Below are 27,513 nucleotides of genomic sequence, written 5' to 3' on the forward strand. Positions count from 1 at the left end.
ATGCACTTTGATTCAAACTGAACGAGAACTGTAAAAAGTTCAACAATGCATGCCAAATTGTCACAAAGGTTCAAGTTGACTCTTAAGAGTTTGGCCTTTTTTTCGACTGACAGGCATTTGATCTTTCTGTCTTTACCTCGCAGGTTTAGGCTTGTAGGGATGCCAATACAACATCAACATATCTGCCTACTGTTTGTCTCACTATTAAATAAATTAAGTTGAAACAACAGTGGAGTAAAATGTCAGTTTGGCTTGAATGTCCAGGCTGAAGTCAGGCAGAAACACATTCATATAGTTACCATTCTTAAACACAATGCTTTAAACTGTGCTATACAAAAAAAAAGAAAAAAAAAGAAAAAGCTTAAAAGTAAAAAGTATGAAACAGACAGGTAGAGGGGCAGTCAATGAAGCTGACAGTTAAAACAGTATGTTGCTGGTGCCAGATATGGCTGGTACAGGGTCTGGCCATAGATTACTACTATGGCTTGACGTCATGACACACTGGCAGAGATGTGCTACATTAGTCATAATGCTACTGACATAGCCATCAAATTACACACCACAACTAAAAGAAACAGAACTCTGATTTCGCCAGAATACTTGATTAGGAGTAAAAGACAATACTGATTATAGACAAATGAAATACTATTATTAAAGAAAGGCTAACGTTGACACATATCACTTTGAAAATGAATGCCCTCAGACCTTTACAATATGTCAGATTTACAGGTAACAAGATTCTTAATCCTAACATTTAATTAGGGAGCCATGTTGTGTCCAGAGTGAAGCCAACACACTGATTTAAACCTCTAGTTGTTAGAACGAGAACAAACTATACTTAAAAGTCCTGGATTAATTCCATTTCATCTTACTATGCAGTGGACTCATCAATCATTAATATGCAACCATGTTCTCCTATTGGAATAAGGCTTACAATAAAACTTACATGACCCCTTTTAAAACATCATATCTTACAAACAGAAGTAAAACATTTTGAATATGTTACTTTTTTTTTTTTTTTTTTTTTTTTTTTTTAAACAATGAAACACCAGTTTTACCAGAAAAAAACTGCAACCAACAATAGAAACTTGACTCAGCTACGGAGGAATGCATATGATTTTAAAGGCTACAGATTGTAGGTTTGCCAAACACCAAATCAGTGAGTGTGTGTGTGTGTGTGGCTAGGAGTAAACATACACACATGCACAGATTGATTTACAGGCCAGTCATTCCCGCTGAAAACCGTCTGTAGCCACAGAGTGTCGTTATTCATCAGTGTCAACAGCGTGAGCACCAGGGGTCGGTTTGGGTTCAGGGACTCGGTCGGGGTGGAGTTCCTCTTTACCAGGTGGCATTTTCATATCCACTAAACCAGCACCAAGACTTCAGAATTTAGTGTGGAGACGGTATCCGGCTCCACAGCTGGAGAGTCAGTCAAAAAGAGGAGTCTACCTGGGCTTGTTCATAGTGTGTGTAGTTTCATCTATACATTTAGATAATTAGAAAATGTCACCAGGATCTTTAAAAATGTTTTTCTTTTGGAGTTTTTTTTAAAAAGCAATGGTGGATTTAAAAAAAAAGAAAAAGAAAAAGAAAAAAAGAAACAAAAAAAAGGGAAAAAGGCTAAAATTTTAACAGTAATGGCAATGTTGTAGTTTGTAATCCAAAGAAGGGCTTTTTACACGCATGTTGTTTTCAGTTTTTTCATGTTGTCCCGTTCTGAGAGACTGTGATCCAGTTCAATCAGGGGGCAACAAGTCGTGAAGCCGGAACCGTTCTCGAACGTGCGGCCGCACATCCTCATTCTGACGAGTTCAGCAGGCAGGAGAGAGATTAAAGAACCAATTAGATTAATAAAATTAATAGATTACTCAAATGGTAAAACATTACTCTGATGGAGCTGCTGCAATAGGTCCTACATTAACTTCTGAGGAGTAAGATGTCTTACCATCTCAACCAACTTCTCCAGGAAGGGAACCAGCTTCAGCAGCTCATTGTCATTCTTGTCCATGAACCAGCTCTCTATTGGAATCCCATTGGACAACTGTCAAGACAAACAAACAAGACGACAAAAAATAAAAAATAAAAAACATGTCACTTGCCATCACATGATTAACTTCTTTCTAGAATTGAAACCACAATTCCAAATTAAAAAAAAAAAAAAAAAATCACCTCAAAGTTAATAACAGGGTATGATTGGACAGTCGACTCAAATATAACACCTTAACGTGCAATTTCTAAGAATAAATTATTGCACTTTAATGAGATATTATGTTAACCTTCATGGAAAACAAGGTGAAGAGTTGTATCACACAGGAAATGCCACATATCTAGTAGGGTCTTGTTTAGAGAGTCATCTGGTAAATAATTTAATGTAAGCTGCAGCTGATTCAGTTCAGCAGGTTACAATGACTGATCAACATCCTATGTTTGCTTTGGGGTAATTAATCAGAGCAGCACATGACAATATCAGGAAAAAACATTCTGGGTCTTTACAATGTGGAAAACTTGGAACCAAACAACTGAGCACTTTCTGGTCAGACACCAGGCTGAAGTTAGTCTGATAATCACCAACAGAATCTGCAGTTGTACCAAGTTTAAAAGTTTTGCTCCATTTTAAGACTGTCATAAAAAATGACAATTGCCGATATTTGTTGTTAACCAGATAAAACGAAACCGCTAGTGTTATTTTTTTTTGTTTAGGTGTTCACCTGATATGCAAAGGCTTGTGGTGAATTGTCGATGATGATGGTCTTTGACAGATCTCTGCCTAAGATGTTGAGGTCCTTGATGTAGTTTCCTTGGACGCAAACACAATGTTCACGAAACAACCTGTGTCTACAGTTTCAGTGGGGGATGAAAGGAAAGACACAGGAGAAGAAAAAATAAAATCAATCCGTGACAAGGTCAGTGCAATCAATAATTCAGACAAACCACAACACTGACACCTCAACGGTGGCTCTCTTCATTCAGGCTTGCTTCAGCTTTTGAGTTTGTTGTGTAACTATAAAAGACTGACACAAAAGACACCATACCTCACTAGCTGCTTTTTAGGATCCAAGATGTTGAGCAGTTTGTCTGCATACACCTTTTTAGAGGCTGTAAAAAGGATGATCTAGAAAAGGAAGAAGACAAAGGTCAAGGTTTTCTAATCTGATGCAATTAGGACTTATAAAGGGGAGTAGCCAGGTTATATTTACCTCATAGATTTGAGACATGCGTTCCAGAAACTCTCTAAAGAAAGGCCGCAGGCGCACATACACCTGCACATGAAAACAGACCACAGGTAAGCAAACATTTATGATCAAAAATATAACAAGGTTAACTGCAGGCCATCACCGTGAGAGACTAGAAGTGAATCAAAGATTATAACCTCTTAATCTTGACAAAAAAAGTATTCCTTTTGGCATCTGTTAATCGAATGGTTCCTCTATGACAAGTGTGTCTTTATTCAAGTACACTTTCCTCAACATGAGGTTTTTTTTCAAATATAACTTTAGCCCCCTCTAGTGGAAGAAACTACAGGAAACATTCCTGTGAGGCATCACTTACCTGGTAAATGACATCCTGAAAGAGAACAGGGAAGGTAAGTGCTGCGTCCTCCAGCTCATTCAAACTACAGTGAACCAATGTTTCATCCTACAGAAGAAAACAGACACAATATTGGGAACCTTTCCAAATATCTGCAGTGTTTCAAATATGACAGCAATAAAACAAATAAAGAAAATATTTGTTGTACACTATAACTGACCAGGTCTAGGACCAGAGAGAATTCAGGTGTGCTGCGTGTCTTCAGTGGCAAGGCTGGTTTACGAGTGAGCTGCTCTTCTGTCAGTGGAGGGACGTGCTTGATGAAGAAATACCTAGGTATCAAAACATCCCATAAATCTCATCAATGTAAAACCACGGTAGTTAACACAGGCACAAGACAACAGTGAATATGAGAACAACTACGACGACTTGTTAGCTATTATGTTAGAGTGTCCAAAAATGTTTAATACAAAGTTTTTATTCTATAATAATATTAGTTCAGATTCCCACTTATGTCTCTCAAAGTATCTATGGCATAGGTAAATATAAACCAAAGGCAATGATCAAAGTAATTTAATTAATCTGCTAGGAATAAAGGACACGCAACTGTACAACACGATCAATCAATGTTAAATCATAAATCAGCAATGTGTCACCATTGTTATTAACTTGGGAAAGATTATTTTTAATTTACCCAAAGGCATCACACCTGGTGCCTCTGGATTGTACACACAATTCAAAGCCTGCTGTCACAAACAAATGTCCTGTTTATATATTGCCAAATGCACAAAACTGTAACAGATGGGTCAAACTAGTTGCATTATTGTAGGTTAGGGTGTCAGGTTGGTGGTCCAGATATCGTTTGCCTTAATTTTAACATTGACTTGGCCGAATCAAATGCCTGGCTGTACTACAATCAGTCCCTTGCTTCTCCCAAAAGCTTGGTTAAACTACCTCACCACACTTCCCATTCCAAATATCCTCATTTGGGTTTTGTTGTAAATTTTGTTCAACGAGGTTTCGCTATAGGACTATGCATTTTATCATGATGCTGTGTTTAACTCACGGGTCAAAGACTTCCCAGTCTTCCTCATAGGATGCCTCTGGTGGTACTGCAGTGGGCGGAGAGTCCACATATGCCATATCTGGACTGGAACCTGGAGCTTCGACCACAACAAGAACAAGTTGCTAAATGAACTTACTTTATTATTGTTACCTCAACATGAAGGAAAACTCCTAATGTTTCAGAATCATGTTTTCTTAGCTGTAGTATCTCTACCTGTAAGCGGTGGAAGGTCGGCATCTGCATCAAGCTCCGCCTCCTCCGCTGTGGGAGATGCCTCTGGGATGTGGGGAGGTCGCAGAGGTGGCAGCTGTGATACACTGGAGTAAAAGTTAGTGGTGGCACACAGTTCCTGTGCAGATGTGGCTGTGCTGGTGGGTGTCTCCACAGCTTGCTCCATGTCCAGCTGCTTGACTATCTCCTCTGCTTCCAGTGCCTGGTCTGGAGAGTCAGAACCAGAGGAGGCTGAAACACAAATACAACAAAGAGGCGTTAGAGCTGCACAGTATACTATATTATACAGTGGAGGAACATTAACATATTAGTATGAATGTGATCAAGCACTTACAAAAAGACATTTAATGACACCATGAGTAATATTGTGGTTACAGTGTCAACTGCATCCAAAAACTAGAGAGCAGCATGGCAGCACATTGTTGTTGCTATAGTGAGATAGTAAAAGATGGTGCTTAATGAAAAGGAAAAACAGTGCAACACTGTATGCCTTCATACAGTGTGTGCTGCAGACTTTCACTAATACACTTTTTAATGTGATTTGTACAAATTCAGTCAACCATATTTTATTTGATATATATAATCATATTCACAATTTTCCGTGTATATTGTATGTTGGGGGGCAGGGGTATATATATCTTTAAGCACCTTAAACATCTCTCCCCAAAATATTCCCAATTCAGGGCATGGCTAGAATATGTGGGTATGGTTACCAATTTGTGTGCCACAATTTGACCTGTTGGACCCATTTTAGCCATTTTTTCGGGTGTCCATGTGTTTGAGGGTGTTACTAAATGAAAAAACAGGAAGTTAATGTAACCTATAGGACTATTTATCTCTATCCTACGGTCTCTCAATCATTATAACATGTACAGCAAAACACACACATAGACATGGACACATGTAGACGCAGATGCTGTGGTCTCTGTTTATGATGCTCTCCATGAATCAAACAGGCTTCCTGAGGGTCTGCTTACCATTTTTAGCTGGTGAGAAGAAGTTGAAAACAGGGGAGAAGATGGTCCCAAGTAGGGTTGTTCTGGGAGGGCTGGTGGGCACCTCAACGGCCGTCGTCTCCTCAAGGCTGCCATTGGGCTTCTCCTTACTCCTGTCATGATTGGTTGCCTCTGTTGAGAAGAAGAGACAGGTTTGAGAGAGTTAACAGAGACAAGTGGAATACTCTGCAGGCAGGTATCAACGATGTCCTAGTGCTGTTGTGCAGCGGTCAGCACTGTCGCCTCACAGCAAGAAGAGTGCTGCTTTGCATGCATCGTCCCCAGCCCACACAGGCCTGGAACTCAAATAAAGACCGATGATTAGGTCCCCCCCCCCAACTCACGTCCATTGATGGAGCCTCTCCTTCCAACCCTGCTGATAGTCCTGCGGGGGGTGTTGGTGTTTGGGGTTGTAGAGGTGATCAAGTTGTTGTCCACATCACAGTGGAGGCGTGTCTTCTTGGCTGGGCTTTCCTGCTCCACCTACAGGAGACAAGACAAAATACAGTAAACAGTTGTAATCAGTCACTAAAAACAGTCACATCTGATGGTGATCTAAACTTAGGGACCTATGACTACAAATCAAATCAGAATGTGGCAAGACATGACACAGAACCTTGTAACACACCAACTTTGTTGTTTTTTTTTTTCTTTAATTAACAAGTGTAACACGAGTGGTGTGTTGTCCTGTTGACATCATAGCACTACAATTCACCAGAAATCAATCGCACAATCCGACGTGCTACAACATTGACAGTGTGTAGTTTGACTCAAATTACAACCTTATTACACCCATCTTGCATGGTACGAAATGCAATGAACGTTCAAGATCACTGTTGTCACACAGTTTACAGGTGACTTAAGATATCAATGGTCAAAAAGGCAGACTAGTGGAAACATAAAAGATTTTTCTTCAATTGACTTGTGAGTGAGTTAAACAATAAATAAAGATAGGCAGTAAAAACAAAGAATATGATAAAAGTCTTAATTAAGACTTAATGAGGAAATACGTGGCAGACCATGAAATAACAATAATGAGTAAAAACATGAAAAATCCCCCTCGCCTTTCAAGAGGAAAAGCTCCTTTTAGCCGAGTTGACTTTTCCACTTGTTACTACCTCCTGTCCCTGCACACCAACTCTGTGAGCCAAAAGCTAAAATTAGACCCGAGTCCGAGTTCTCAGACAAGCTGCTGCATTCCTCCAGACATTTCTTTGGGAAACATGACACTCTGCACCAAGAAACACTGTATTTAACTCAACAGACCTGGAAAGCACAGACTAAATAGAGTTTTAAAACAGAGAAGTGACAAAAAGCTTAGGTAACACTTGTAAGCAAAACACACTGACAGGAAAAGGACAACTTCTTTTTCAGGTACAATTTTTCAATGCCTCCAGAAGGGGCACCACACTCATTTGCATTGAATTCAATTAAACAGCAAGGTCATGCGATGTGATCATAGAGGTAGTTACCTTAACAGCATTTCCTCTGATGAACTTTTTGATGGTCGAGAACAAGCCCCTCCCTCCACTAGTAGGAGTGTCCTCTTCTACTTCTGAATGCCTCCGCTTGGTCCGGGACGGGCGGCTTGCCACACTGGGGTTCGGCTGCTGAGACGCCTTACGCATTCTCAGCCTCATTGTTTTAGCAGTCACATGTAAGGCTGTTTCAGAAAATCAGAAATTGGGAAAGACAGAAGGAAGAGAAACAGGGGAAATTAATTAAACTATGCACAGTCAAGGAAATAAATCTAAGCAAATACTGAGTTAACAGTGGACCAACAGGTTGTTCTAACAATCTCAACTGTTGGATAAGTCTGTGGGATGTATCTATGTGTACTGGAGTAATACTGGTGCATTTTCTGCCAACATCTGGATGCATTCAAGATCCCATTTCACTTACATCACAGTGGATCACGGCAGCCACAGCTGGCTTTACTTCCATCATTCTACGAACACTCCCTACTATTAACTACATGCATGCAAGATTAATGTTTAAAATACAGAAATTGAAATAATTTTATGGACCGACAAAGATGTAAAATGTGGCTAATTTGACCCAAAACTTATCTGACAGAAATACATTACTTATTTTCCAGAGTTGAGGGATTTAATTGGTCAGCGTTGTCCTCAAGTTTGTACAGGAAAAACGAAAAACTATTCACAGTCAACACAAATTGTCAGTCAAGCATGCCAGCCCTTTGCGCTTACGTAACAGCAGCTGGCTGAAAATGTGTCCGGACATATCCACAACCTGTCAGGAACCCAAAAAACACAATAGCACCTTCTCAATACATATTATACATCTCACATACTGTAAATGCCCTTCACTACATCTGCTTTACATTTACACAGGGGTGTATCCATGAATGCACAAGAGGTGTGGGCCTACGTACTATTGCTCAATCACATGGACACAAAAATACAAACAGGCACTAACAGCATCAGAGTACATGGTTACGTTAAATTAAAAGCCACAGGCAGGAAAAGTGGAACAAGCCTCAAAGTTGTGACAGCCCAGAGTACTAAATAAATTAACAGATCAAGAAAGTGAAATGACATGAATGTCAATGCCAAACACCAGCCACACAAACATTTTTGAGAAGACACAATATAGCTTTTAAATTAATGTCATTTTTCAAGATTTAATATTCAAGATTTTAATATTCTGAGATCATTTTGGAAAATATAAACAGTGCAAGTTTACTTTTGTGAGATAAAAAGCTGATTAAACCAGAGAGTAGTGTCAATCTTTTATCCACCTCTCTAAAAAAGTCAAGATCAGAAAGATCAGATCTACAGACAAACTATCAGTGCCTCTTTGGAAAGCAATTGCTCATTTCCATCATGTCTTATCTATCCACCAAACAATTCTTTCACGTTGTATACACTGTGAAGACCTCTCTTAATGCCTCTGTGATTTTGGAAGTCATCTATCCCCTAACATAAAACCAAAACAATTTCTAATTTGGGTAGACTTCACAGCACTGACACCTTCCTTAATAAATTAATTGTGTCCGTAACATGCAACTCTGGTAAGATCATATTACTTATGCAATTCAATGCTGCACTAATCACAATACTTTTATACAGGCTAGACAGTTTATGTTTACCTCCCTTGTCCAATCCAGAATTGGTTCAAAAGCTACTTGACAAACTACTTTGTCTAATACCCTACCAATTCTCTAATGCTTCCCATAGACTATGTAATACAAAAAAAACACAATGCTACAATATTGCTCATTTGTTTAATTTTCACAGTGAACTGTCTACATAGCAGTAACGCTTTACAGTAACACTTCCAATAAACATGTCAGTGAAGCTCGTCTTTGTTTTTTTTGCTAAGACCATCAGAGATGCTAACTCAATGACACGGACACTTAAAGCTGCAAAATTAAGGGTTGAACATATCCCCATATTCCACAGGTTAGTCTGCATCAATATATCTGAAAGTCTTTTTATGATCATTGCTTGTTTATGCCAATGCAATATATCTGTGTGTTTGATAAATATCCCCATAATTTTTTAACACTTTCCCCTCATCACATTCCAGTTTTTTTTTTAAATAACCAAAGCACCAATAGTTCAAGCTGTAACTATTTGGCCCCATGTAGTATTAAATGTGTAAACCTAATATGTTAAAAACTGACAGATGCTGCAAACTGTTATTCTTCCTGACTTTCTAATGTATGAGACTGTCCCTGTAATGTATAAAGTCTCTCATACAGATGTTGATCTTATAGATATTACTACATCATGCCATTCACTTGCACTTCATGCTATTCTTGAAGTCTTTTCATTCTTTCCTTACATACTCTCGGGATTTGTAAACGATAGTATATACACAACACATTTCGGTTTTTCTCTTGCTGCTATATAAAATCAAAATTAAGTGCCTATCAAATTTAGTTGCTGTGTGATCAAACCTCGCATGATAGCAACATCATAGCTGCTAAACATCTACCTTACTGAGAAATCTCCCACTACCCAAGGATCATGCACATAGCTAGGTACGAGCAAGTGAGCGGGAAATAAGAACATGCATGCCACTGAGACTGTATGAGCCAGCTAGCAGACGCAGTGGAGAGACAAGTGAGGCCCTTTCTACAACCCCGTCCACTCTGCAAAAACTACTCCGATAAGGATAGCTAACAGACTTAAGAGGTGGCTAATGCATGTACCATAATGGACGAAATTAAAGTTAAAGCACATGACACGTCTGGCCAAGCTGCCTCACTAGTGCCCAAAACAACGTTAGTAAAAGTTGCACTTTATAATCACGACTGCCAAGCATTTGAGCTAATCGAGCAGCTAGCTCGTTTGAGCTAACGCTACCTAAAAGAACTACAAGAGGTCGTGTGTAACGCGTCAGAAGTTATGAAGGTGTGCAAAGTACAGTTTCTTTTAACACTCTCAGATTTTAAGTGGCACCTATAGGTAACGTTACACTGTTCATACAATACCAGTCGGCACTTAGTAATGTTAACGTTTCAACAAGGCGAGCCCAAGCAGGCTAACTTACCGTTAGCAAGCCAGTGCGGCATCGTTAGTTGAGCGAATTAAGGTTAAAACAATGAGATAAGGTAAGGGACATCAGTTAGATGACCAATGTGAAGTTTCCTGTGCAGTTTGACTCAACTGTCTCCACGAATTTTGTACAGTGTTAACGTTTACGCCGTTTTGACAGTAAAACTCATCAGGCATCGTTAATCAAAACAGCTAACAGACAGTAACGTTATCCAAATGCTCCGTTGATCCAGTCAGCGTTATCTTTGCCGAAGAGTGCAATTGATGAGATTTCATTTAGCAATTGTGGTATACGAGCATATACAACTCAGCACCCGCTGGAAGGATATTAAATGTGGAGGATAACGTTGGCTAGCTAATGTAAAGCTAGCAAAGTTCAGTTGTGGAATGCCAGTTTGGACGAGGTTAGCCTCGATGCAAGCTAGGAGACTCAACCTGGCGTTAGTTCGCGTTAACTATTCATTATTTAACAACATGTAGACAGCTCCGCTTTGTATGTATATTCTAGCAGGCGTCTGTAGACTGGTTTAGTTACAAAGAGCACAATGAACCTAAATTTTGATCGAGTCGACCAGGAATTAGCCAGGTCCGAAGTAGGCCGTGTTTTAGCTGCACTTAGCTATGTAACCTAGCTTAGCACAGATAGCTTAGCGTTAACCTAACCTAGCCTTCTACAAAAACTGCTTCGGGCTAACAGATGTGCACAGGCAGGGAAGGAAAATATTTATCCTGTCGTTAGCCAACATTACATAAACCGCAAGCCAAAGAAGACAAATGCACGACGAGGGTTGGTTAACGTTACCGACTTACTTTACAGTGATCCGCAGTGTCTGGAGATAACGACTCAAGACCGATTAACCATCACAACTGAGGAGGTGGTTGTTTTCGTGATCTGTTCCGACTTTTTCTGTGTCTACTCAAGGGCCGTCTCCGAAATGACACACCGTTGTGTTACCAGGCGCCATTTCCCGCCTCTGCTCAGTCTCTCCGAGGCAGATACCCGTATGGGACACAGACACACCCCCTTACCTCTCAAAAACACCAGCCACAGTCCGCAGCGAAGAGTATCACTAGTCTTTTCTTCTTCCAGCTTCGTTAAAGGTGGATTGACCATGTTTGTTGTTTCTCTTTTACAAATATTCGAACATTCATAAAATATGTTGTATATACTCAACAGATATGGTAACATTACTGAAAAGCACAGGACAGTACATTTATGAAGTAAAGGCTCTCAGGTGCTGGACACCTATGACAGTCTTTGCAATTAGAAAGCAGATTACTTATTTTTAACATTGAAAAGTTGGGTCATCAGGGTAATCTTTTCGCCACTATCGTTTTTTCATCTACATTGACTCTAAAGCATTATCACAACTGACAAGTGACATGAAGCATCACCTTTAATAAAATTAAATTACATTCAATCTGCCTTTCCATGAGAAATCAATTTTCCGGGCTGCACAAACACAACTGATTTCATGTTAACGGATTTTCCTAAAGGTGAGGAATTGGGTTTCCTCAGTACAAATGGTAACAGTTCAACTACATTATGTACAAGAGACCTCATTAATGGAAGCATGTGTACAGTATGTCAGTTCCATGTGCTTAGTTCATCTTTGCACACTGTGGAGGATCCTAACATTGCTCTAAGTATTGCTTAAGCATCAGTATTTTGCTCAATTTGATTATTAATAAAAATGTTTTAAATGCATGCAATGGCATCATTAAGAAAAAAAACAATGAGGAGCACTTTTTAGTGTCTGTCATAAAGAAAAAAAATTGATTTAATAGGCCATAAGAAGTGTCCTTGGCATTTGTAATGTATTCCCATTCCTGTAAACAAAAAAAAAGGTCTTCCATGTAAGAGTCCCAAAACAACGTTGGAAAGACAGAATGCCGAAATAGTGTCTTTGATAAACATCTCGAGTGAAGAGTTTGTTTATATGAAGCAACAGCAATCTGAAAAGAAAAGTAGCAAAAACAAAACACAGTTCGACCTTGGAGTTCAGATGTGGGTCAACAGAGCTTATTTGGACCACTCTGTTATGAACTGAGGCAGTTATCAAATAACAAATCTCAACAGTCAATGTACAGTATATCATCTCTACTCCCTTGGAACCATTAGCAAATCAAGAGCAGCTCAGGACAATGCCATGATATTTTTTTCTTTGTATTTTGTTGTTATTCAGAATTAATTCATTAGTTGCAATGTCTGTTCAGTCCATGACATTGAGGATGCACCATATAAATTCTTAAACATACTGATGTTCAAACTATTTCTCAAGAAAGACCTTGGCTGTAGAGGAAGGTCTGAATATTTTTTATGAGTTACGGCTGTACAAGTTCCAATTCAAAGAATGTCAATGGCTTGATGTCTTTTTCCATAATCCACAGCCCGATCTCCCTGCATGTCCCGATCATCATCATCTGGAAAAAAAGAAAGCAACACAAAAATTAGAGCTTAAATAATAGATAATACCCAATGAAGTGCTGCAAACATACTCCATTACCACATAACTTATATTATTGCATAACGTTATTGCATATGAATGAATATTTTGGATATGATTCTGCACAACTGGATTCCAGGTTAAACTGCTGACTTTCAGCCTTAGTATGGGCCATTTTTGTACATAGTTCTCCTGATTTAGCAACAATGTATTTATCTAGAAGAAATTTATTGAGAGGATACATATAATTTTGGAAGGAAATATTTCCTACAACCTACAATATTATCTTTGTTGTTGGTCACTGCAATCCTATACGTTTTAAAAAATCATACAGTATACAAACTGAACAGTTAAAACTCATAATAAATAAAAATGACAAATCTTTACCATACTCTTATCACCGGGCAGACAGACTGAAATTGTTTTTGTTTTCTTTTTTAGATGGACGAAAACAAAAATAGCTCTCTCCAAATGCAGTATTGTTGCACTCTAATCAATTATTGAAATTCTAATCTAATAGGTAATCAGATATTCATGGCAGGAAACAATCACAGCAAAGAAAAAAAAAAACACTCCAGCATGCATTTCAATATATCAAGGAGAACACAGACACATTCACGAACACAGTGAGCTATATTTATCTACTGGTCTAGATGTGGGTCAGATTTTTGGTGGGCACAGACAGGTGTTATAGCTAAAAAGAAGCACAGGCAGGAGAGAAGAAAATACTAGATGGCAACTGATTTACTCTCACAGAACCGTAAGTTCCTGGGTCAAGTTTTCACTTTATAGGAGAACTTGGTGCCAAGATTGTTATTGTGTCTATACAATACAAAATGCATAACACAATTCAGTCACTCAACCTGAACTGCATATATAGCAGTCCTGCTTTGACCCTAAAGGTGTTCATAATAATTCTTGAATATCTATAGTTTATGATGGATTCAAGGACCAAACTCAGGGTACTGTGAGCTACTGTAACTCTTGGGACAAATGCAAGGGGCGGCAGCAGGACAGGGGTGGAGGGAAGGAGCAAGGGAGGAATGGTGGATACACATCTGAACAGGCAGTCCAGTCCCCGGGCCTGGCTCACCTTGAACGTCTTCCTCCCCACCATCACCATCCTCTTCCTCATTGTAGGCCAGCTCAGCCTGCTTGTCGGCCTCATACTCACCCACGTTCCCATCATCCCCATTGTAGTCCGCTAGCTTAGAGCCGTGTTGCGGATCTACTGGGGACTCGTTCTCATCAAAGAACCGGCCTGCAGGAGGCAGAGAAGGGCCTCATCAGGAAGGGAGGGAAGCGGAGGCAGTTGAAGGGAGACAGGGAGGAATGGGTGGAATACTGCATAATGAATGCATGAAGGAATAGGTGATCGCATGGAGAGTATGATTGAAGATAAGGAAGATGAGGTGAATGGATACACAGTGGCAGATTTTAATTTGAAGAAGTGCTTCTGAAGAGTAAAGGAAAGTCAATCATGGACTTGAAAGCAGAGACTGAAAACAAATGGGGTTCCCTTGTAATGAGGGCGTGTTAAAAGTGTGGAAAGCACTGAGCACCAACTGAGTTACTGGTTTAGTCATCTGTACAATGCAATCAATCAACAGAATACAATAGCCCTGGGGTAAATCCCATCATATGTTTACTTTTTGTTGGTACTGTGAGGAGTGTCGATTCAACTCAGGGGTATTTATAAGGCCACAGATACAGTAAGTGTGGTGTTTTATTGAACTGCATTATATACAAAAAGTGTTTCAAACATGTTGTCCACCTCTATGAATATATGTGATGAAGACAGGTTATTACAAACAGCTGCAGCTTCAGATACAGAAGCCTGTTTGGAATGGCCATTCAACTTTGAATGTTGGAAGAGGATGACTGTCTTTCTATATGCTATAAACCAATAGTCAATATGTATAGGATGCTTTTTACTGTCGTTTTACTGGATATGAACAAGTCACAGTGGAAGAGTGATGCATTTTCCAACCTTGCAATTTCCAATATTTTTCATTGTTTCAACTGCTTTAAGATTGAACAGTGAGCATTTCGTTATTACAGCTGATCATATTGGAGACAATTAAATTGAACTAGCACCAACAGGGCAATTCAAAATGACTTTAGAGAGTTCTAAAATTGCCAATCAGAAAAACTGATTATAAAATATGTACAATGTATAAATAAACACTCAAATAGCATTTTTACTGCCTGATCTATAATAGCTGCCTGGTATCTATCACACAAGCGTCTGCAGCAGCTTATGTTCGTGTGTAGCACCGCACAGATTTGAGATGGCACCGTTGATCGCGACAGGACTGGGTGGGACTCGAGTTGCACTGAGCCAGACAGTATCTTCAGACTGCTCATGCCTAGTAACTACCAGACACTGCCAAAAATGAGACATCTGGTGGGTGTCGGGTGTTAATTTGCCATAAAAGGATTCAAGTATGAAGAGATCATAGGAAAGATTAGAGGAAAAATAAAATGAAGACGTGAACTGAATACAGTGAGAATTTTCAGCAGCAGGACTGCAGAGGGTGAGATGGATGTGTAAGGGAGATGAAAGAACAGAACATTTGAAAACAGGCAGAAAATGCAGCAGAGCAGAGCAGAAGCCAGGCAGCAGGAAAGGATCATCTGGGAGCCAGGTGTGTGTCATTTGTCTCCTCTCCTCTGCAACTGAGCCTTCTCTCTACCCCTTGACAGTGTTCCTACCCATATTCAGACAAGACTTACATTCAAACACATACTCACAAATTCTAACTTTCATGAAAATGTGTTAATTATAAGTACAGGTGTCACCAGTTAGCAATGGGCAAAATTCACAAAGATGGCACAACACCAAATTGCGTTTTACTCTCTGCGTTGACACATTACAGAGAGCTGGGAGGCAGCAGCTAAGCACAAAGGCAGAGCTAACAAGAAGAGCTGTGATTATGCTTCTTTGTTATTTTCCCCCATCCCTTCAAAAACAATCACAAGTCAACGAGTTAATAAAGAAATGCACCCCCTCCGACCACTACCAGCCTTGCCAATTACAGTATTCCCTTTGTCAGAGTGTGGAAGAACTCACTTTGGCGGTGGTGTACTGGCTCTGCAGGGACTTGGTCTTTGGCGTGGTGAGGCTGGATGGGGTTGGGCACCTGGGCAGGGTTGGGGGGCAGAGGAATCCCCTTCAAGTGTTCATTGTCACCCTTGACGTTATCTGGAGCTGACATTAACAAAGAGACTTAGGTGCGGTTGTATATATGATGAATCAAATATCAAAGATCAAAATGAGCAAACCACCCCCTCACCTGCTATGACTAAATCTCCTGAGTTACAACATGACTGTATTTCACAATAAAAGGCAAATCAATGACTGTTAAACACTCTTAAATATTCATGTCATATCCATGAAGCTCAGTGTGGTAAACCTACGTTTGTTCTTTAATACAGGACCTGAGGTTTTGAAAGATGTTACACATTACACAATTCATTGAAAACTATAGACAATAGATAACAGTTTGCTGCTTCACCTAACTAAAGATTCTGTCAATGAAAGAAACATAATTAAAAGCATTAAATCAGTAAAGCTATATTTCAATGAATTTTGAGAACTAATTATCCCATATCTAAAAGCTCAAAAGACAGACTATTATATCTTTTATAATTCTTATAGTTATATGGATGTGGTGCATTCTCTACCTCGAAGTTGTCTTTGCTGTTCTCCCAGCTCGTCTGCCTTGATACCTGCCTTGTTGTCTTCTTCAAACACTATCGGCTTGTCTGCCTGTTTGATGATGGCTGGAGGTGCAACCACTGCTGCTCGGCCCTCCACTCTGTCCTGCTGTAGCCTGGGCTGGTCCAGGGACAGGCCCTGGCCCCCCGGGCCATCAGCTGCCCCGACTCCAGGTCCAGCACCAGCTCCCACAACCACATCAGGGGCCTCGTCATGTTTCTGAGTGATGGCTGGTTTCTTCAAGGCTGTAAATAAATGGAGTGACAAAGTGAGAAAGCAAGTCCAAGTAAGTCCATTTTGATGACTTTGTGTTTTATTTGCCACAAGGACAGAATTACTGTAGGCATCTGAAGCCACAACCTAAGAAAAGCTGTTCAGTGACATATAAGAGACCCTGACACAACTCTCAGAACAATAGTAATTGATTGTGAGTCACATCTATATTTCGTTTGGCCAATCATTTTTCTCTGGTGTTGGTTTAAATTTCAAAGTTTGTACACACAGGGGTTCACTTCTCTCATCAGTGTCTCTTTATAATTCCCTAACCTAGTCGCAGGTTAAAATTCATTAGGCAGCAAATTTGTATGAGTCTATATCTAAAACTTAATTGGCCAATACACTGGGATCGCGATTACTGTTTAATTTAACATTGTATGTCAACATAAAAATTGCTCTTGAAATTTTAGGTCCACTACTTACCGAATTGCACATCATCGATTTTTCCCACCTCACTGTCTTCAATACCAGGCATGCCAGCATCACTGCCAGGCTTACCCATCTCTTCTGTAACAGAGCAGAAGGAATGTCACTTAGGTAGCTGATAGGTTGACATTAAAATTGTCTGAAGAGTAGTGACATAAACAGGAACATATGCAGGAAACTAAAAGACTAATTACCATGTAAATGACATTTGTGCAAGATTTATATGAGCATTTGTTGCATGTGTATTTTCTCCTAGTAATTAAATATTGCATTTACTGTGTAAGCACATAGCAAGAGAGGAAAAACAGTCAAGACGTATAGGCCTTGGTTGACTTATCCACATCCACTCTACCCTTTAAATCTGCAGTGTTGTGTCGGTGAGTGGCCACTGTATGGCGCTCTCCAACCATCTCCACACCAGGTGCTCCATCTGCATGTCTACCTGCCACTACACCCTTTTGGCCGTCCAATACACTCTGCAGAATTGTCAAAGGTGAATCAGAAAAAGAAGGATATGGAAAATAGAAAAAAGAAAACAGTGTAATGAAGAGGAGAGCTTTAACATGAACAGAAACAGAGGAGAATTAATTGAGGTTAGCTGCTACCATCATAACATTTGTGTGAAAAATGTGAGAGTAGTGAATACATGCTGCAGTTCTGAATAAATGCAATGTGTACCAAAGGCATAGGGCTCCTTGACACAACCTTTCACTATTTACTTATGAGCCACAAGAATGTTCACTATTGTGTTTGTCAAAACTAACCTGTCTTAGCTTTGATGCTTCTTCCTCCAGGGTCTTTTTTGATTCTTCATACTCGTCTTTCAGTTGTGCAATCTGACGTCCACACTGTAAACTAGTTAACACATATTCCTCCTAAGTTCCACCCACATCATCTACGATTTTTTTTTCACCAGACTATAAAATATGTAATTTTTGCAAACAGGCAAAAAATTAATTCTTGAAAAACTGCAATAGTGAGAGCTATAACTAAAATCGTTAAACCTCCTAGTAAAAATGAAATAAACGTGAGATTAGATCAGACAAAGAAATAAGAAACAAAGATAACCAATGACCTAATATCACCTGATTATAGTGGAGATACAATTGAAAAATCAATAACTGTCGTAATAATGAGTAATTTAAGATGTAAAAATTCAGATATTAAGAAGTGACTTCATGTCCCTTTTCATCATGTCATTTAACATACCTCTCATACTCCAGTTTTCTTTCCAATGTAGTGCTATTTTTCTTCACTTCTCTTAGCTGCTCCTCCTGTTTCATGAACTCCTGCTTCAGCTCCTTTAGCTGCTCTGTTTGCCCCAACACAAGCATGCACCCCCATCACACACACACACACACACACACACACACACAAAATATTGGAGAGGTTTAATTTTTGTCTGTTAAAAGCACCACATTTAACTACCTGATAAGTGAGAGACTTTCTATCATTACAGATATCTACAGATAACTATGACCTGGACGAATGAGAACATTCACAGACAGATATCATTACAGATCCTCTATTGAGAGTTTTTGAAAGTGTGTCTTAGAGTGCCCCCTGCTGGCCACGCAAGGCTCACGTCCTACCTTTGAGCCTCTGGATTTCTGTCATTTGGGCAGTGACATCACCCTGCAGCTTCATCTGTACAGAAGAGCGAAAAACAAGGTTCAGGAATCATGAGCGAGAGCTGCAGAATGCTTTGACTTTTATATTGCTAAAACCAGTTCAATAAAGAGTTTGATGACTAACTGGTCAAACAGGATCTCTAATTTGTATGTCACCAGTAACACCAGGAAGCCCAGGTGCAACAGGTTTGTCCTGTTTCCATGTGTAAGGAAGCTTCAAAGCACAAATAGATGGCACCCAGTGTGACATTTCATTTAGTTACTACTAGAAGACATTATGTTCCTGACAATCAAAACCATTCATGTGGATTAGACGTTAAGCCAATGCCTCATTACAGATATCATGCTGGGAAATAAAGTTTTAGGATTTACATGGGAGATTGAAAAATGAAGTATCTCCCTAAACGTTACTCCACAAGTGCCTTGGTAACATGCAGAAAAAATACCAGTACAGATAATGATAACTCATATATAGCTGGTTTATGATCTTTTCGACAGGCTTTTCTTTTCTTTAGCAGTTTACTTAACCTGAGTGACCAAGAAAACTGAAACCCCTGTACATCGGGATGCAATCCAATACTACAGCTCTGTAATAAACAGTGTGATGTGAAACTCTACCTGCATCCCACTCTGATGCTCACTGTGATATTAATTTAATCTGTTGGCTGCTCTTTATTCTGTGTTTTAATAAAACACAGTGTTATGTACATAAACTCTTGAAGGGAGGGAGATGGGAGGGAAACTTCAACTTGATGACCGAAATCAATTCCTGTAGGTTTGAATTGTGGCTGCTTTAAAGATATAGTTTTAAAGAAAAAAACAAAAAACAAAACAGCACCTGTGGTTATCTTTTACATTACAGTGGTGACAGGTTTTATAGCTCACAAAAAACATCTAAAAGCCCACAAAAACTTGCATCATCATTATGTTAAAAAGCATTATTGTTTTATTAAAATACAGATGAAGATGTTTTGCCATATTTTGGCAAAACAATTACTGTTTTTAATATACTGCACAGCTGTGAAGTGAATTATGCCACATTAGGGGTTTGAGAGATTTTCTATAGTTATACTTTATTCCTTTCCCAAAAGGTTATCATCTTTGGAATCCACTGCGACTGTATAAGTTATAATTGACTGCAAGAGAAGACAGTGTGGAGAGAGTGGACAGGAAATACAGCATCACTGTGCAATGTGGTCAAGACTAAAGCTTCAACATGTCATACCCACACAGGCGGTTAAAGGCTTTCCCCTGCAGCCTGCTGAAAGTGGCTGTATCGACAATAACAGCGCCAGACTGTTTACAGAGTGCATGAGAACTATAGGCTTGTATACTTCATTCTTGAACCTAATGGGTACTAGACTATATATACTGTACTGTCTGGAAGCCATTTAAGACACCATGTCACCATTTACTCTGTATTGCAGGCCTCTCACTGTATCCAGCATGCGTCTGTTGAAATAGGGTTGGGCTGTTAACAAAAGAAAGGAGTGGAACAGCTGCTTTTCAACACATACCTTTATCTTGATATTGAAACAAGGAACCGGATACCAGAGTTACTACCAGTACACTCCACCATCTATATTCACTCAAAAAATAAAATCTCTAATCTCTACATTTTTTAAATATCTTCCACAAAGACAAACCATTTAGCTGCAAAGAGGGATTTTCATGTAAAAAAAATTATGAATACAAACATCGAAGAAAAACAAGTTTGTGAGTAAAATATGTCAGTTTGTAGAAGATTATACAGCTCTAGCATAGCAGGCAACTAAACAGAAGGCAAACTCTGATTTGATTTGGCCACTGAATATGGGATTTGGCTCACAAACACAGTGTGTGATGGTTGATGATGTGTGTGTGAAGGAGACACGTTTCAAAATGGGAAATCGTTTGAAAAATTTCTCCATACGGCTGGCAGGATGATAAAAATTTATTATAAATGGGCTAATCTCAGACTTGTTTGCTGAGCATGCATATATATACACATACATTTATGGCTCATTACAAGCAGTGTTATCTTTCTGTTCAATGAGTAACTACCTCCACGTAGATAGGTGATGTGTTGTAGTCAATGATAGCTTGTCAGCAAATGTTGTGCAAAACAAAAAATTGTTACTCAAGACCTTCTGCCAACCTGATATTCCTGCAGATTACCTTGCAAATATGCTTGAGGATTTCCTGTAGAAGTAAGTTTGACAATTTACAATCTAACCTTGCTTGTGATGTCATAAGTCATCTTCTCTTTCTAGTTAGGAAGTAAGGAAGTCAAGACTGGATGCAAATTACAGGAAAACGTCATCCTCATGTGTTGTCTAAATGTCTGCCAGGGCAACTGAATACACACCAATCAATGTTCAGAGGGTGCTTGGACACAAAAGGCACTGAATTGTTGGCTTGGCCACTGTGCAGGACAAAAGGTAGAAACGGCCTTGTGGAGCATAGAGACGGGCTACTCTCAGTGAATACATAAAACCCACCAAATGTGTAAAAAAGTTCTGATTAAAGGAATCAATGAAATATCAATACAGTATAAGAAAGATGAGTTAAGTTTGCTTTTCCTCGCAAATGCAAACATGTCTTTTGTTTAGCCTAATAAGTATTAGAAGATAGGAATGCAGAGAAATGTGGGTTTTAAACAATTAAACTCAGACTAACAGAGGAAAGCAAAACAACCTAGCAAACGGAGTGATTTTTAGTTGACAAAAAAAAAAAATCAGGTGTGTGGAATGAATGTGGACCGCCTAAGCTCATCTCATAATTTAGAAGAGAGCGTCAAACCTATAATGTATAGAGCAAGAAGTAGGTAGGTGCTTAGATGCATAGGGACAGTGAAACGACACCATTACATCTTTTTCTTCATTACACCTACATGGATATTAAAACACTTGAGGTGTGAGCTGTGAAAAATAGAAAAATACTGTGTTAGTGGAGCAGACTTCAGGTGAAAGCAGTGGAGAGGTGGATAAAATTGTGTGGATGAATGAGTTTCCAACCGAGTCGCATTTGTCATCTGCCACTTGGTACCATAGACTACTCAAGACAATCCATTGTCCCATTCATAAAAACTCAATCATCTTGCTTCTGTCTCAGATAACTAACAGCTGATACCCTCCATCTATCATGAGTTATCCAGGTTTTTCAAGTATATGTTCCTTCTGATATAGAGTGGGGAGATTAGAGCATACAATGCAGATATCCTGACGAGAGTATTTATGATATGATGATTTAGGTTATTAGAGAACATGGCCCCCACCCCTACATCAAATATTGTATGAGAGCTTTACGCACTTTCTGCAGGGTTCACTAAGTTAAAGACTTTTTAGGACATTTGTAATACCACATAGAACATAACCTCTTTTTATGGTCATACCAGTCAAAGCATGAAAGTGATTATTTATCATAGTTCTAATGCACACTAGTAAGTAACTCTACTTACCAATTTCTTTTCTAAGCACTTCCCAGTTGTATTTAACAATATCTTTTTATAATATAATTATTAAATCAATAAACATGTCCTGGACTTCGATAAGCAGCAGAAAATGGATGATGGATTATTCAATTAAAAATTAATTCATGTAAGGTCCACATATGAATATTACACAAGGGCAGAGGTCTGGAACAGTAGTGCTTGAGATTTTTTCAGCCGGTTTTGCTAAAATCACATGCAAACACATTTTACAGCTAACATCAAGACATCAAATTTAAGACTTTTTAAAACCTTCAAAGGCCTTTTTGAGGAAACTGAATTTAGTATTTTCAAGATCTGGAGACACCTTGCATTACCCATAACACTACCCAATATACAGACCACTGAATCAAAAACTACTGTGATACTTGAATTTGCCATTGCCACCTTGCTTTGCCTGGGAATGGTTTGGTCAAAGAGCTTATACCAGTCTGTGAAAACTTTGGTTTCCTCGTATAGCATAAGGTGTACCCTCTTTGTGCTATATTTCTGTAAATACTGTACGAGTGATATTAAACTAAACTCCACCGGACACAGGTTGTGATCAAACATCGCCTCTGTACCTTTTCATCAGTGCACTTTTTGATGAGCGCCTCTCGGGCCTGCAGCTTGCCCTCCAGGACGCTGTAGTCTCCATCCTTCTGGTCGATCTGCTTCCTGTGCGTGTCCACCTGCACCATCAGCTCCGAGTTTCGCTTCTCCAGCCGGCTCCGCGCCGCGTCCGTGCGCTTCACCTGCGTCTGTACCTCCGCCAGCTCATCCAGCAAGCGGCCGTGCTTGTTGGACACTGTCCAGTAGTTGAAAGACAGTATGGCGATGATCACCATCAAGAAGATGAGGATGAAAGACGGGAGGCGGCCTCCCCGCCGGTTTGCACCAAACCCAACCATTTCCTCAAAGTATAACGTTACTTCGGATTGTTACCGCAACCTACAGAGCTCAGTGAGAGTATTCTCCCGGTGTAAAACACATCTGTCTACGTGACATGCCGTGTATATGCGGCAACCGCTCCGAAATGCAAACACTACACAGATTCACAGTCATGAATGTTCAAGACTTTCACATTTCTAGTGATCCTTACTCTCCTTCCTCCTTCCGCACACTAGGCATCTTCTCTGCAATTCGTCCTATGTCAGTAGATGAAATACGCCCGCAGGGACGTGGCCTAGCTCAGCTGGCAACGTTAAACACAGCAGACGAGACTAGACGTGGACAGTTGCACGGCTCCGTGGCACCGAGGACTGCAAATACAAATCACAAAGCTAGCTATAGAAAACGCTAGCCTCCCGCTACTCCTTTTCTTTTGGTGGCTCCTTGTGTGTCCTGTAGGACGCTGTTTATACTGAACCCTGGAGCTCCTTTAATCACAGAATACCCGTAAAAACAAGACCACTGATGATGTTAGCTCCAACTAACGTTACCATGTTCAGCTAACCACTTCTCATTAGCTAGCAACAGTAGATGCGAAAGCACAACCAGCAACGGTCAGACAAAAAAAGTATCGTCTCTTCTTGCGTAGGGCGGATGTAATCTCTGTAATACAACTAACCAAAGCCTATCACAGACTAAGGTACAGGTTTTGTATTATAATCTCCACGAACCGCGGCACACCAAACGTGATTTCTGCGCTGTGTGAAACTACCTGCAATCAGTCTGCGCCATATCCGCTACTGAAGTGCAACAACATTTCAAAATAAAAGTGCAAATTGAGCATTCAGCAGCACAAAGAAAGTGTGGCTTTTTGCTTCTTGTTTCTAGCTTTGGTTGGCGCCTATGGGCAAGTTTGTAGACTGTATGCCAAATGTCTAAACTTAGATCTTAAATGATGGACGAAAACCAACGGCCTCACTGTGAAAATAATAAACCCATTTGAAAACATAACTTCAATATAGCGAATAGTGCCCTAAGGCCGGAAGCACGCGGCCGAATGGAAGAGCACTTTACAATTATAATTAAATCAGGGTCCTGATTTAATTATTTATTCATATTTTGGATATTAAATGTTGCGGGACAGTCTTGAAATAAAAGCCTACAAATGCATTATTACAACATTAATGAACAACATTAATTGAACATCCGTTCAAACCTGGTGCACATACCTTGCTTCTCATTAACAGGTTTCCCTTGTGTGTTGCAAAAAGAAATGGTTTTTTAAATGGAAAAGCAGCACTACGAGGCTTTTTGGTGCCTATAATCTAATACTGAAACTGATCTTGTCTTCATACAATCTTATGCCATTTATTCTAAGATTACTAGCGGTATGACTTTTTATTCTATTTTGAATAATTATTAATACCTCTCCCCAAATTAATGCCAGTGGCTTAAACACATTCTGTGCATTGACTAACTGGTGCTGAATACCAATACCAGATAGGCCTATGCCACAAACAGATTAGGTAAGGACTACCTGGATTCTTTCCACTTCTGTAAATTACTTAGAAACTTACCTGTGAGTGAAATATATACAAATCCTTATAAATGCTCAAATTAGTTAAGTTAATTAGTATTGATATTTCCAACCAACTTAAATTAACCCACTTAACATTACTCATGCTGCCTTTGCAACTTTGGTCTAGTTGCTGAAAGTTGACCAGCCTTGGTTGGGACCGGATGCTGACTAGATGATCGAAACACTTGCACACGGACACACATGATCCACAAACATTCATTGAAATGAGTACACAAACCACAGGATACAAACTCAGATTTTATTGTAACACTGATAAGAATTGTAACACAATGAGGTAAGTTAAATAATCCACATCTGTGATGTTTTTGAACCAGCGACACCACAAAATATTCAACACCTTATCAGTAACAGTTCCACAAAGTCTGCAAATAATGGCTAGTAATGCCCAGTCGGTTCTGTTCACAGTTTAATACAAACATATTTCTCTCTCTTTCTTATGAGGACAAGAGGAATACTGAAAACATAATCTCCTTTGTCTTTCAGTCACAGATTCAAACTTACCAGTTGTATATTTGTTTGTTGTTTTTTTTTCAGAGATGAAACTCAGTAGAAAAGATCCCCTGAGGGAGAAACATTCTTTTGTTTTTCTGATGAGAAAGAAGCCACTACAGTCACTGGCAGGCTCAGTCTGAGTTTGCTACCATTTCTGCTGATGACTTGGCACGGTCTCACAGGGCACTAGGAGATGCAGCATGAGAGTACTTCAGTTTGCCTATATTGCAGTCACACTGTACAAATAAATGATCTCCCAATGAAGAGTTATTAATTACTCTACAGACACCGCACAGCGTGTCTGCAACTCCAGCACCCTGAAATGCCCTCAGAGTTTTGACCCGAGTCCTTGCTGGAAGAGTGGTCAGAGAATAGTTTCTCTGCACTCAAGGCTTTGATCAGAGGAAGGGGAGTCCAGTGGGTTGGTGGAGGTGCTGGTTGTTTGTGGGAGGTGTTTTGGACGGCGCATGGAAGGGGACGGGGATGAACTCAAAGCGCCGCAGCTCTGGAGGTGAAGATCCTGGTAGTCTCGCTTCCTCGGACTACCTATGATGCGCTGGGTCATCACCTGGGCAGCAGAAAATTGCCAAGAATCAAAGAGAGACACATGTTGCCACTCATCTGTTTTCTTTTTTTTTTTTTACATATCACTCATACAAGCTGAAATATTCCTTATTCAATCCAACTCCCAGATATGCAAAAATCCAGTTAAATGCATTTAGTTGTAATATGTCTAAGTGCCACACTTTGCTGCAGAACGATGTTAATCTAAAGGAGTGTGAAATATATCTCACTGCTACTATAGCTTTGATCCTGTCATGATGCCATGCTGTTTTATTTTCCATAAAAGAAACTAGCTATACTGTGAATTTTAAATTCATAATCAGAAAAATAAAGAAACCTACAAGTGCACATCATCACCCTAACCACCTCAATTTACAAGCTTTAGTTGTTAACAGCTATGTTATCCAATAATTGTGCAACATGCATGTTAACATGCTATTATTGGTATGTCATGCGGCTCAAAGTACAGCATGTTTAGACAAGTGAAAGCTGAGTCAAGTCTGACAATGCAGGCAGAACCAGCAGAAGGCTCACACTTTTCCAATTTGCATTGAACTATCATGGGCTATTATATACTGTTTAATCCGGTTACCTGATCTATGACATTGGCACTGAAAATGGCCTCCTCCATGTGTTTCTCATCTGACTTGATGACACACTTGATGTTGTTGACAACCTGCTGGACTTCAGGAGGTAGACTGCAGCTTGAATGCTCCAGGAACTTGGCCACCAGTATCTTGGTGTCTTTGTACATCTTCAGGTCAGCCAGGGAGTGCGGGCGTTCGTGGGACGAGTGTGTGTGCAGCGAGCGTGCTTTAAGGTGGATGTCAACTTTCCTGTCGTCCTTCTGCTGCTTCCTGACACATAAGTGACTGGGTTTAGCTCCAACTGCCTCTGTTGAAATGTCTCTTGGCTCTGAAGATAAAACAGAGAAACACTTTCAAAACATTAAATTAATTAAATCACATACAGTTCAAGGCTAATGCCAGTGGAATTAGTGCTTTAGTTAAAGTGAATTCACAGTTCTCGTGTCACTGATGTAGGCTAACACATTTTCATTATCAGCTCACTGTTGCAGCTCAGTTAAAATTGGCTAAGGAGTCTTTCCCCATATGAATGTCTGCATATCACATAGGCAGCTTTCCATAAGATAAGAAACACAGCTCTGTTTTCAGCTTTTATTTTTTTAATGAAGCATTTTTTTTTTAGATAACCCAGTGGGGTTTTAAATGGTTTCTTTATGAAGCATGACAACTTTGCTTAACCCATTAATCCTCTATCTGAGGATTCAAAATCTTTAGTGATGATAAAATAAAAACTTAGATCGTTATGTTGCCAGAAGAACAGTTTGTCTTTGTCAAAATAGGATGTGGTTGTTGTTCAGCAGCAGATGTGTAATATCTGATTACCTCCTCTTCACATGAATTCAAAATGTGTGTGTTCATACCTTGATCTGGTGATGTATGAGCTGAAGTTTCAGTATCAGGGTTATTTGCAGAGGCACAGCCATTATTTTCTCCTGCAGAGGGAGACAAAAAACCAACAGAGCAGGCAATAGCTGGTTACTGGTTAGTGATCCAATATTGCTTGTTGACAAAGGCTGTAGGACTCCCACTAATGATTCACTTCATTATCAGCTTGTCTTCCACTTATTGCCTTGATAAATCA

The 27,513-nt window shown here is 39.6% G+C and overlaps 3 protein-coding genes across 7 annotated transcripts in view; all 3 read right to left on the bottom strand.

Annotated features, from left to right (window-relative positions):
* Positions 1-1,052: 1,052 nt before the first annotated feature.
* ctdspl2 (CTD small phosphatase like 2) lies at positions 1,053-11,311 on the bottom strand. Of its 2 annotated transcripts, none has more exons than XM_022767887.1 (13): positions 11,160-11,311; positions 7,296-7,486; positions 6,168-6,306; positions 5,806-5,955; positions 4,811-5,059; positions 4,598-4,694; positions 3,752-3,863; positions 3,553-3,639; positions 3,201-3,263; positions 3,036-3,115; positions 2,712-2,838; positions 1,949-2,044; positions 1,053-1,805 (listed from the first exon to the last, which is right to left on the bottom strand). In XM_022767887.1, the coding sequence occupies exons 2-13, from the start codon at positions 7,461-7,463 to the stop codon at positions 1,740-1,742; spliced, it is 1,434 nt and encodes a 477-aa protein (XP_022623608.1). In that variant the 5' UTR covers positions 7,464-7,486; positions 11,160-11,311; the 3' UTR covers positions 1,053-1,739. The 2 variants fall into 2 exon arrangements, with proteins under 2 accessions (XP_022623608.1, XP_022623607.1); XM_022767886.1 differs by lacking the exon at positions 11,160-11,311 and adding an exon at positions 10,345-10,378.
* A 417-nt stretch (positions 11,312-11,728) lies between these two features.
* casc4 (cancer susceptibility 4) lies at positions 11,729-23,966 on the bottom strand. Of its 4 annotated transcripts, none has more exons than XM_022767937.1 (10): positions 22,883-23,966; positions 18,812-18,866; positions 18,429-18,531; positions 17,984-18,074; positions 17,572-17,695; positions 17,217-17,297; positions 16,484-16,762; positions 15,870-16,007; positions 13,890-14,057; positions 11,729-12,773 (listed from the first exon to the last, which is right to left on the bottom strand). In XM_022767937.1, the coding sequence occupies exons 1-10, from the start codon at positions 23,207-23,209 to the stop codon at positions 12,697-12,699; spliced, it is 1,443 nt and encodes a 480-aa protein (XP_022623658.1). In that variant the 5' UTR covers positions 23,210-23,966; the 3' UTR covers positions 11,729-12,696. The 4 variants fall into 4 exon arrangements, with proteins under 4 accessions (XP_022623658.1, XP_022623657.1, XP_022623660.1 ...); XM_022767936.1 differs by having other exon boundaries at positions 17,217-17,300; XM_022767939.1 differs by lacking the exon at positions 13,890-14,057.
* A 1,456-nt stretch (positions 23,967-25,422) lies between these two features.
* fam189a1 (family with sequence similarity 189 member A1) overlaps positions 25,423-27,513 on the bottom strand; it is an 84,258-nt gene continuing 82,167 nt past the window's right edge. The window contains exons 11-13 of the mRNA XM_022767800.1: positions 27,293-27,364; positions 26,438-26,760; positions 25,423-25,849 (exon numbers count right to left, since the gene is read on the bottom strand). Coding sequence (XP_022623521.1) covers positions 25,646-25,849; positions 26,438-26,760; positions 27,293-27,364 — 599 coding nt within the window. The 3' untranslated portion in view covers positions 25,423-25,645. The remainder of the gene's footprint in view (positions 25,850-26,437; positions 26,761-27,292; positions 27,365-27,513) is intronic.

Source organism: Seriola dumerili, unplaced genomic scaffold (assembly GCF_002260705.1).
Source record: "Seriola dumerili isolate Sdu_G_001 unplaced genomic scaffold, Sdu_1.0 BDQW01001299.1, whole genome shotgun sequence".
Classification (NCBI taxonomy): Eukaryota; Metazoa; Chordata; class Actinopteri; order Carangiformes; family Carangidae; genus Seriola; species Seriola dumerili.

Coding starts and splice junctions, on each gene's coding strand:
- casc4 (XM_022767936.1), bottom strand. CDS start 23,209: ATGGTTGGGTTTGGTGCAAACCGGCGGGGAGGCCGCCTCCCGTCTTTC. Junction 17,696..17,983: donor AAGCATCAAAGCTAAGACAG/GTTAGTTTTGAC, acceptor ACAATTCTGCAG/AGTGTATTGGACGGCCAAAA. Junction 16,763..17,216: donor AATCGATGATGTGCAATTCG/GTAAGTAGTGGA, acceptor ATTTATTTACAG/CCTTGAAGAAACCAGCCATC.
- ctdspl2 (XM_022767886.1), bottom strand. CDS start 10,366: ATGCCGCACTGGCTTGCTAACG. Junction 5,060..5,805: donor CTTCTCACCAGCTAAAAATG/GTAAGCAGACCC, acceptor TTTGTGTTTCAG/CCTCCTCTGGTTCTGACTCT. Junction 3,640..3,751: donor TCTCTCTGGTCCTAGACCTG/GTCAGTTATAGT, acceptor TTTCTTCTGTAG/GATGAAACATTGGTTCACTG.